General features: G+C 34.7%; 2 protein-coding genes across 2 annotated transcripts; both read right to left on the bottom strand.

Moving 5' to 3' along the window:
* Nucleotides 1-407: 407 nt before the first annotated feature.
* LOC103326876 (calcium-dependent protein kinase 8-like) lies at nucleotides 408-5,115 on the bottom strand. Its single transcript, XM_008229128.2, is given in 10 exon segments — nucleotides 408-673; nucleotides 1,334-1,467; nucleotides 1,470-1,563; nucleotides 1,805-1,972; nucleotides 2,105-2,220; nucleotides 2,304-2,456; nucleotides 2,674-2,817; nucleotides 2,946-3,069; nucleotides 3,765-4,365; nucleotides 4,680-5,115. Coding segments are annotated over 9 exon segments (1,599 nt in total). The 5' UTR covers nucleotides 4,275-4,365; nucleotides 4,680-5,115; the 3' UTR covers nucleotides 408-517.
* Nucleotides 5,116-9,026: 3,911 nt separating this feature from the next.
* Nucleotides 9,027-10,518, bottom strand: LOC103326843 (uncharacterized). Its single transcript, XM_008229096.3, has 2 exons — nucleotides 10,067-10,518; nucleotides 9,027-9,368 (listed from the first exon to the last, which is right to left on the bottom strand). Exons 1-2 carry the CDS (start codon nucleotides 10,377-10,379, stop codon nucleotides 9,166-9,168), a joined length of 516 nt encoding a protein of 171 aa, XP_008227318.2. The 5' UTR covers nucleotides 10,380-10,518; the 3' UTR covers nucleotides 9,027-9,165.
* Between the last annotated feature and the right edge of the window lie 367 nt (nucleotides 10,519-10,885).

Raw genomic sequence — 10,885 nt, 5'->3', positions numbered from 1 at the left:
GTTAGCTCTTTCTTGGTAGATGATTTATTAGGCGCCATTAGGCCTCGTTTGATCTATATTAGTTAGTTGTCGTTTCTCTTTGGGGTCTTAAAAATCCTACAAGTTTAATGGCTGAAATTAAAAATTCCAAGAGCGCATTTAAGCAATTATAGACTTCAGACAATCCTTTTAGTGGAAAAGCCTTAATTCACATCTTTACAACCACCTATTGAATTTGAGGTTGACAATAAGTTTCACCAACTTCCCTCTATAACTAATTTTTCCTTTTTCCTGCAATTACCTCAAGAAAAAGAAAAATCCTAATCCTAGCTATTGAAAAAGACGCTAAGACCCTCACTCTGATCCTCTCCACATTACAAGTTTTCTTAAGAAAAAGGAAAAAGAATGGGGAAACAGAAGAGAATTCATAAGCCCGCCAACAAAGAAAGGAATTTTTAACTTTTTAAACATAATTTAATTTCAAATAAATATTGGTTCAAAAAAGTAAAAAAGTAAAAAAGAACAAAAGAATGTTGGTTCATCTACCCTCAGTGGCTAACTGTAAAGACCCTTCCCTCATCAACTTCAAGCTTATGCTGTTAAATCTTTCCCGTGAATATTGCCTGGATGCTTTTCTCCAATCTGTACCAGCCTTCATCATAGCAGCAAACTCCTCGTAACTTATGCGCCCATCCTACAAGATGATACAAGCAAGTTGCAGTTCAAGTTATCAATGATACATGCACAACACCAAATTTAAAAACATAACAAAACGAAATGGATACATACAAGCATAACTCGATAAAAACAATGATGCATGCAACATAACAAGAGTAATTAAAACATAATCTTACAAACTGAAGACATTTTGCACAAGTCAACCCTTTTCATCAGGGTGATATTCAATCATTGATCAAAGAAAAACAAACAACAAAGCGGAATAAAAAAGTGACAGAAGAAGAGGTGATCCTGCAGTTTGCATGACTGGCCTCATTTGTGCGTAATCGAAGGGAAAAAATATACAATGATTCCAGAGAAGGAAGAGAATATGGAGTAACCGAACCAGTCTGTACTCAGGATAAGTATTTTTCACAATACGACAATTTTTAGCATCAATAGGCAAAAAGATAAAGGAAAGTTAGCTAAGATGATCTAGCCTCAGTTCAAAAACCAATACATGGCAAGGTATTATAAGGGGAAATCTCGAAAGGAAGTCAAATGTCCAGAAAGACCGTGAAAGTCTGAAATATGATATCATGATTCATAATTAGCATCAAAATAGAGCCTTCTAGAATCTTTTTGGATTAAGGATAAAACTTTTTGAAGTTAATTGTCTCAAAACTGTGATTCTAACCTTGTCTGTGTCCACATCATGCATAATCGCATGGATGACTTCCTCACCACCTGCATCAACATCATCATTTAAAGCATTTCGCAATTCTTCAATTTCTATGAAACCACTTTGGTTTTGATCGAAGAATGCAAAGCTTTATGTAGGTGATCATCATTGGCCATCCTTTTAAGGTGAACTGTAACCGCAACAAACTCTCCGTAGTTCAGAGCTCCATCGCCATCAACATCAGCCTGTAGGAATCAGAAATCAATCAGTTGATCAGTTCAAGAAATCCTAAAACTCATTGGGATACTCAACCCCCAGCCAGAACTTCTTTACATTCCTATTTTTAGCTGAATCCTTGCAATGAATATTGCAGCTCAGGTTTTAGTTTGCTTCTCAAGATTTAACATGATGCAGAGTTAGGCATATTATCATCCAACCCACGGTTAAAAGTAAGGACAAGTTGGCCAAGCACAAATTGATGCTTACAGCTTCCATTAGTATTTGAAGATCTGGATCAGGAATCTGCTGCCCAAGCTGTTGTATACCACTTCGAAGCTCTTCTATGGTTACTTTGCCCTTGTTGCCAGTGTCCATCATTTGAAATGCCTCTTTTATGCCAGCTACTTCCTCAACTGACAAATGCTCAGCTATAACCTATGTATAAAATATTCAAAAGTTCAGACATAGCATATAGGGCAACTTTCACACAAGATACAAGGAGCCAACATTTCTGTAACTATGGGACATCAATAACTTCATAATGAAAAGTAAACTAAAAAACATTACCCCAAGGGCTCTTTTCTTCAGCTTGTTCATTATGGAAAATTGTTTCAGCCTTGCTCTCACAGTCTCACCAAGTGGGACATTTGGGGCCTTCTTGGCATTTTGTATCCAAGGATGATCTGCACAGAAAGAGTTGGTAAAAACTTGTCATATAAGGCAATAAATCTTTCAATTGTATAAGATATCATATTACTGTAATTACCAAGCACTTCCTGGGCAGTCAGCCGCTTTTTTGGATCAGGATCAAGCATTTTCTTCACCAGGTCCTTCGCATTATCAGAAACTCTTGGCCAAGGATCCCTCTTGAAATCAATGACAGATCGAATAATTGCTTGTGCTACCCCTTGTTCAGTTTCTACAGGGAAAAAGTTTTGAAACTATGAGAAGCAAATACTAATAATATAAGCGCAAGTACGCCAGCAGGCACAATTTTGTTCAGGATGATCTCAATCAGAGATATTTGATAAGCAAAACATTCCAATGGGAGTATTATTTTCTACATCCCTTTTCCACTTTAACTCCTATACAAATTGTAAAGAATCAAAATATAAATACTGGTAAAAGAGACAAACCTGCCCAGAAAGGTGGAACACCACAAAGTAAAATATACAGGATAACTCCAGCACTCCAGATGTCAACCTCGGGTCCATAATTGCGCTTCAGAACCTCTGGAGCCATGTAATATGGACTTCCAACTATCTCATTAAATTGCTCATCTGCAGAATATAGAAACCTTTAGCTGCACTATCATACGCCAGATGTAGAGATGATATAAGGATGCTAAAATATGAAGTTCAAGAATGGGGGAAAATTATTAAACAGGAAAAATGAAGCAGTGCAATACCAGGTTTAAAGAACACAGATAATCCAAAATCAATTGCTTTCAAAGGGGCTGTTTCCTTCTTATTTGCAAATAGAAAGTTCTCTGGTTTGAGATCACGATGCATTACTCCATGTTTATGACACATCTGCAATGTAAAATGCAAGTAAATAAACCAGAGTATTTCATAATGACATCACAGAAGACCGGACATCATCATCCAGCAACAGAACATGAATGAAGATCAAATAAGTGTCAGCAGCAGATAATTAATTTAACATGCACAGAAACTAGTTATGTGATAGTAGAGACAAGTATATTCAGTGCACAGGAACTAGTTATATTCTAGTAATAACACGGTCCAGCATATTATATCATCCAAATGTCCAAATAACTGGCATATCACCTAAACGAAATATAAGCCAATAAAAACAAAATGTAGAAACCAAAATCGTTGGCATAGTAAACTTACTTTCAACATCAACAACGAGAAACTCAAACCAATTAACAAAATACATAGCAGCACTGCTAAGTGCTTATAGAGAATAAGAGGATGGAGGAAAACATTCAACTCACCAATTGTTTCTCAATTTACCATTTAAAGTTCATAGTGTAAATGATAAGAAGAAGAAGCATCACAAACTTATAACACAAACAAAACCAACATGTTATATAGCACCAACGTACTCTATCTCACATTTCCCCCAAACAAGAACATCACAATATAACACAAGCCATACGACACTTTTATAACAATTCTAATGTAGAACATAATTATAAAATTTCTGAACCATATCCAAATTTAAACCAAATTAACACAACACTAGTAAAGCCAAATCTAACCTGAACAACTTCAACAATGGTCCTCATTACGCTTGCGGCAGCACGTTCGGTGTAATGACCCCTAGCAACAATGCGGTCGAATAATTCGCCACCCTCACACAACTCCATGACAATGTGAACCGCTTCTTCATCCTCATAGGTGTCCTTCAATGTGACAATATTTGGGTGCGGAGGCAAATGCCTCATTATCTCAACTTCTCTCCGCACGTCTTCAATATCCACAGCGGTCCTCAGCTTCTTCTTCGATATCGATTTGCAGGCGAATTTTTCACCAGAGGAAGCTTCTGTGCAAAGATATGTGATTCCGAATTCACCTCGGCCGAGCTCGCGACCCAGATCGTATTGGACCGAAATGTCTCGACCTGTCGGTTCTTTCAAGACCCATAGCTTGCCCTCACCATCTTTTCCATTAATGCCACCAAAATCTGTAGCGAAGGGATTGGGTTTCTTCTTGTTTTTCTTCTGCTTGTTCTGGCCAGGTGTGCCAAGAGTTACGCAGCAATTTCCCATGAATCAGAGCCTCAAATATTTCAGAATTTCCAGTATTTTCTTCAGATTTCAAGAGGACCCAATTGAGCAGAAAGGTCAATAAATCGAAATCCTGTTCAGGAAATTAGAAAGAAATCAGACAATCATAATGACAAATCCAAAATGCGAGTCCCATAACATTTTCAGCTCCAAGCTTTTGTTTTGTCAGAAAGCAAATTTAGAAAGTGAGATTTTTTGTTTCTTCTAAATCTTAAATGCAGATTCTTTATAGAAACAAACCACAAATCAGTGAATCTTAAGAAATCGAAAAGAAGAAAAAAAAAACAGTTTACATAAAAGAAGACAAAAATGGAAGAGGTCCAAATTTCTATTCTTTTCAAAGGAAATGAAGGTAACATCAAAATGTTGGAGAACAACAAAGCTCACCTCTGTTTTTTTTTTTTTTTATAACGATTTTTGGGAATTCCAGGAAATTGAGAAGAGATTTTGCAGGATACCCAGATGAGATTTGGAGATGAAAGAGCCTAACCTAATTCTAGAAATTAATAATTTGGGGTTGAAGGTCAAGGATGTGAAAGGACAAATTGAAGGTGTGAATACGCCATGGATTTGCAGAGAGAGAGAGTCAAAGCTCTTTCACAGAGACTTCTGTTTCTCTCTCTAAATCCGTTCCTTCTCTTCTTTTTCTCTGTCTCTCTTCAAATCCAAACCTTTTTCTTTTGTTTGGGAGTCAACCATCAAAAGAAAAGAAAACAAACCTCCTCTTTCTCTTTCTCTTTCTCTTTCCCTTTTTCTTTTTTTCTTTTTCCCCTTTTTTTTTCCTCTCTTCCCAAAATATCCAGCTAACCTTACAAAGTTACAAGTCACAGATTCCCACAAATTTCATCAAACATATATATATTACTTCAAAACTGTTTTTTTTTCCCTGGAAAAAGTGTGTTTTTTATTATTTATAAACTAATTCATTGCTAACTAATTGTAATTAGTGTAAACTAATTCATTGCTAACTAAATGATTGTTAGTTTATTTTTAGTTTTGACAGTTGGGTTGCACCCAAGAGTTCAACCGAAGTTGGTTGTGGTTTCTAAAAACAAGAAAACCACCCTCTCCAAATATTTAGTAAAGCATGGTTGTATTGTGGACGGGGGGGAGATATGGATCATGTCTTAATCCAATCCTTCCCAAACCTACTCAACTTACTGTAAAGATGCCACGTGTCCAATAATAAATAATCCTAGGGCTACCAATAATTAATTTTTGTAGAGTCCACTCTTCCCGTATTATTGGTGTATAGTCTGTAAATCCATATGTCTTTTTTTTAGGTGAAAAAAATTATATGGTATTTGTTTATTAATTGCAATTGACAGGAGGGAATATATTCTTTGCAAAGATTTTCTAGTCGTTGCTCAGAGTGGTTGGGTTGGATTTTAGTGACGGCAATTTGGGTGGTAGGTTTGGTAGGACCGGTATCTAGAAGGAAAATACTTCCCTCCTTACTATGCAAGTAGGAGTTTTTATATTTCAGCAAATAGCAGTGTGATATATGTGCAGAAAAATTTATTTTTATGATTTAGATGAATTATTTTTGCATACATGTCAAATTATGATTCGCAGTAAGGATGAGTATTTCCTTATAAGAAAGGTAAACAGTATCTTATGAGGAATCAAATGTTTTAAAATCTCGAAGTTTTTCTTTCTTTTGTAGATGAAACAATGTGAAACGTGTCATATTTCTTGGAGGTTTGTGAATTTCAGGATTCCTTTCCTGCAGCTCACCCGATTTGACAAAAAAATGGATAGTAGGTAGAGGTAAAAGGTTTACGATATTTTGTATACCCAAAGTGAAATGTCATTGGCTTCACTTGAGTGGTGTGGGCGTTTCCCACTTCACTTCCTAACTTTGACAAAAGAAAAACTATATAAGGCATATTCTAGAGTTTTTTCAGTTGTGAGTGATGCGCTCTTTTAGTAAGATGGATAACAACGGGCGTATGAGAGATGGATAAAGACCATGAGGTTGTCTGGGGCCATGTTGACAAATGTCCATGATCCGCTGAATTATTATATTAGAAATGGTTTTTTTTATTACAAATAGTCCCGGAGTTTGTTAAATTATCATATTTGGTCTTTTATGTTTTTTTTTCTAACATTATTATTGTCACGGCCCGGACCCGAGGGTCGGTGAAAACTCCGCGCCCGGTGCGTGAGAAAATAAAAAGTAAAATAAAATAAAAATAAACCGAAATATGCCGAAACATAAGTTTAAAATAAACTTATCTTATAAAAATAGATTTAAAATCTTACAACTTTACAATAAATAAATAAAGTTCTATCACTCTCATCTAATTCAGCCTCAATCGGTTTAGTCATTATCTTGCCCACTAATTTATCTGAAAAATTAAACAGGATGAGGGATGAGCAACCACCGCACAGTGAGTAGATAATGTAATATGTCAATCAAGTAATGTCATTTTGCACACTCTATAAAATATCACGAAAAGATACACCAGTCCAGATCATATCACATCATCTCTTCATATTTCGGTTATCCTTCATAGCATGTAACCAACCACGTGACCTTTACTGGCCTCACTGCCTTACGTCCCCGTGTGGTACGTCTATCCATTGAATACGCCAACATTGAAGTTCTTATGTTCCATGAATAATACATACTTCACAAATATTCCAATATATATATATAGTGTGTGTGTGTGTGTGTAAAAGATTGCACCAAATTAGACATGCTGGACTTGAAATAGAGAGATATTTGTAAATAGAACAAATTCACAATAATTCATGGTTTTCATATTTTATCACAAAATAAGAACTTTTAGAACACATTACATGAACCACTCACCTCGATAATGAGAGCCCTTAAAATAAATTTGCAAGACAACCCATCTACCTATCTTTATGTACTATCACCCAAAACCAAACTCCAAGCGTTTCATCACCACTCTCTCTCCTTCTTTCTAATTTCTTAAGTTTTGAAACTATAAGGTTATGCTCTTATTTATAGTGTTTATAGGGATATGATAAACTTCAATATTAAAAGGATAAGAACATCCAAGTTTATCCAAAAGATAAATATCCTAACAAGATAAGATCATCCAAGTTTATTCAAAAGATAAATATCTTAAAAAGATAATATCGTCTAAGTTTATCCAAAAGATAAATATCTTCTTTTATCCGTTTAAAATACGGGTCTTCACACTTATGTTACACCTCACATATCAATTTGGTCTCGTCGTCAGGTTCCATCAAAATTTTCCGTTAGATTGCTGACGTGGATGCCACGTGGATTAAACAATGTTTTAAACATTTTGAATTTGATCACAAATGGTCCCTGAGGTTTGTGAAATTATCACATTTATTCTCTCTTTTTTTCTGACATTATTGGTCATTTATATATATTTTTTTAATAGTTAACATTTAAAATCTTTTAGATAAAATTTTCAAAACATAATTTATTTTTTATTCAAATCCACTTGGCATGTTATTATTGGACATGTAGACTCCATATGCATGTCATGTCAAATCCGTTAGGTTCTATTGGAATTTTGTTAAATTGATGAAAATTTCAACAGAATTTAACGAATTTGACGTGACATGTATGTAGAGCCTACATGCCCAATAATAACATGCCAAGTGGATTTGAATAAAAAATAATTTTATGTTTTGAAATTTTTATGTCTATTTTTTATATTAAAAAATTTTAAAAAATTTAAATGTTAAAGTTTTTTTTTTTTTTTTTAAACATGTCTTCAATATGTATCATGTCAACAATTTAACAAAAAAATTTAACGAAATCTCATGGTGGGATCAAATTAATGTGTGAGGTGTAACATAAGGTCCAATAATGTCAGGAAAAAAAAATAAAGGACCAAAGGTGATAATTTCGCAAACCTCAGGGAACATTTGTGATAAAACCAAAATATTTAAAACATTGTTTAATCCACGTCAGCAATCTAACGGAAAATTTTGAGAGAACATGACAGCGGGAACAAATTGATGTGTGAGGTATAGCATAAGGGACCAATAATGTTTGGTGATAATTTGGCAAACCACAGGGACCATTAGTGATAGAAAAAACCTATTAGAAATATAACTTAATGAAAGCATAAAACGGAGAAAGACTTCTATGAAACGGGGATAACACTATTTTGTTATTTCCGACCAATAAATATGTGTGATAACACTCCACATGGCATAAGCATTATTAGCCGGCATAGCAAAATAGTTCTATCTCCGTTGCAACTAAGGGCCTGTTTGGTATTCAATTTGAATCTAACTTTTTAAACTCAAACAGAATTTGAGTCCAAAACAAAGAAAACTTGTTTGGTAGCCCTATTTTTAAAAACTCAAACTCAAGAACAACTAAAAAAAACACCCCAATTATTAAAAACAAAAAATATCTGTTCTTTCAATTTTTTTTCTAACAAGTTCTCACATTTTTAAGATTTGAAAACAGTTTTCAAGTTACATACCAAACAAGTTTTTGAATCTTAAAAATAGATTTAAGAACTCCTTGTTTTGAAGAAAAATCAAAGTTCTTGAGTTCTCTATTTGAATAGGATATCAAACACCCCCTAAGTTTTTCTCCATAAAACGACATCGTGGCATAAAAACCAAAAACCCAAAACCGAAAAGAAAAAGGAAAATTCAGCAATCATGGCATAGTTGATTGCATGAAGATTTCAGAGGTCTAATTACCTACTTTTCATATTTATGTTTAGCAGAGATCTGCCTCTTTTTAAGAACCAAAACAACACAAAATCTGAAAGTTGGTTTTTTTCTTTCTCAGAATTGTTTTTACATAAACTACATTTCTGTCAGAAAGTTGCCTTTACAAAACTCAAGCTAGAACCTGTTTATTTGTTGAACATAAATTTCCTGCAGGGGCTCAAAACTGCTACTTTGGGATTTCTCTTTGAACAATTGTGGTTGGAGCTTGCTCTGGTCCATCTATGGATGGTTTTATAACAGTGTAAAACAACACATTATAGAAAATAGTGAAAGCAAAGACAGCAACAGCCGTGATTGTAAAGAAAGATCCTGAAAATTCCTGAACTTCTTCATCTTCTGTTTGATCTCTTGCAAAACTCACATCCGGTGCTGCAATTCAGTTGAAAACACTTCTCATCATAAGATCAACATCCCATTAGTTGCCCTATGAAATTACAAATGCTACTTCATAGTTCCTTTGCAACTCTAAGTACTATACAATTCAATAACTGAATTGAGGGACTAAAGTGAAACCCGGGTACAAAATTCGGGATAATTGATGTAATTAACCCTAAACTATATTAGAAAAATACAGTCTTGGAGAAGATTAACTTAATTTTAACTGTAATCGAATAATAATCCGGTTTCGAGCAATAGAGTGCAAACGATTAGAAGGGTGGAAACAAATCATGGTCTAGAAAAGTTCATGCATAACTTGCTCTAGTTACATGCTAGGTGCATGACCAAATAAGGTCAATTTCTCCAACATTGGGCATTCATCAAAGAAGCATAAGTTTTCTTTGGCTTTTCATTTTGTTATCTCTGGTTATATAGACAAAGCCATATGTAATTTAAATCACATTAGGATTGTTACTTGGTACAAATAAAAGTAATTGAAAATTTCAAATATCAGCACATTAACTCATACATGAACAAAAGGCACGGTGCAGTAGAGAAATTGGTTGGAGACAGACAGAGCAACATGATCATCAAACTCACAATATTGCGTACAAAGTGTTTGTGTTTGTGTGTGTGTGTGTGTGTGTGTGTGTGTGTGAGAGAGAGAGAGAGAGAGAGAGAGAGAGTACCCTTTTGCCTTGGAGGGCGGGCTTGTCTTTGGGAGCGAGATTGAAGCTGCTGGTCAAGATTTTTAAGAGCTTCTCTGGCCTTATCTGGGTCTACCTCAAATTGCTGTGACTCCTTCTCTGCCGCATAAACAATAAAAGAAGGTGATGAAGAAGAAGAATTGTAACATGGGTTTGATTTCTTCTTCTTGAAAACACCATTCCCAGGCACTGGCAATTCAGAAATGTGTGTTTTAATAAGTTCGTTTGTGAGAGAAAACGGGTGCAGGGATAATGGTGGTTTATTGTGAAGTGAAACAGAATACAGAGGAAGCATTTGAATGAGATAATAAGAGAAACCACAGCCACAGCCACAGCTCACAGGAGCTTAACGATAAACCCACCCAACACAGGTTTGGCAGTGAGTGCGTTATTTATTCATTTATTTTCTCCTTTGTTATAAACTAGATTGAATACGAAAGCATCACAGAAAATTGAACTCAACCACACCAGTCAAACCACTGATACACTCAACACTACTATTTCTGATTTTACCTCTGGGCTCCACTTACAACACTCCTTTTGCTTTTCTTTTTATATTAAAAATAATATAAGCCTATACTCCCAAGAATTTGAGCTCGATAACCTTTGGTTGTACATTAAATCACCAAAAAATTAAAAAACACAAAATTAAGTGTTACACGTTAAAATAGAAAAAAATACATCATGTCATTGTCATATGCTAACTAAACTATATATTTCTAAGTGCAGTTCAATTGTAGTAACGATTTCTGAATGATATTAGCTTTGTTTATTTATTTATTTATTCATGAATTCTAATAG

The sequence above is a fragment of the Prunus mume genome, linkage group LG3, assembly GCF_029339155.1.
Source record: "Prunus mume cultivar Tortuosa linkage group LG3, ASM2933915v1, whole genome shotgun sequence".
Taxonomy (NCBI): domain Eukaryota; kingdom Viridiplantae; phylum Streptophyta; class Magnoliopsida; order Rosales; family Rosaceae; genus Prunus; species Prunus mume.
Note: the sequence above shows the minus strand (reverse complement) of the source record. Positions and strands in the feature narration are given on the sequence as shown.

What these genes read in the sequence shown, in the direction of transcription:
- LOC103326843 (XM_008229096.3), bottom strand. Translation starts at nt 10,379, where the DNA reads ATGCTTCCTCTGTATTCTGTTTCACTTCACAATAAACCACCATTATCC. An exon ending in CCGCCCTCCAAGGCAAAAGG is followed by an intron (nt 9,369 to 10,066) that starts GTACTCTCTCTC and finishes ACTGAATTGCAG; the next exon opens with CACCGGATGTGAGTTTTGCA.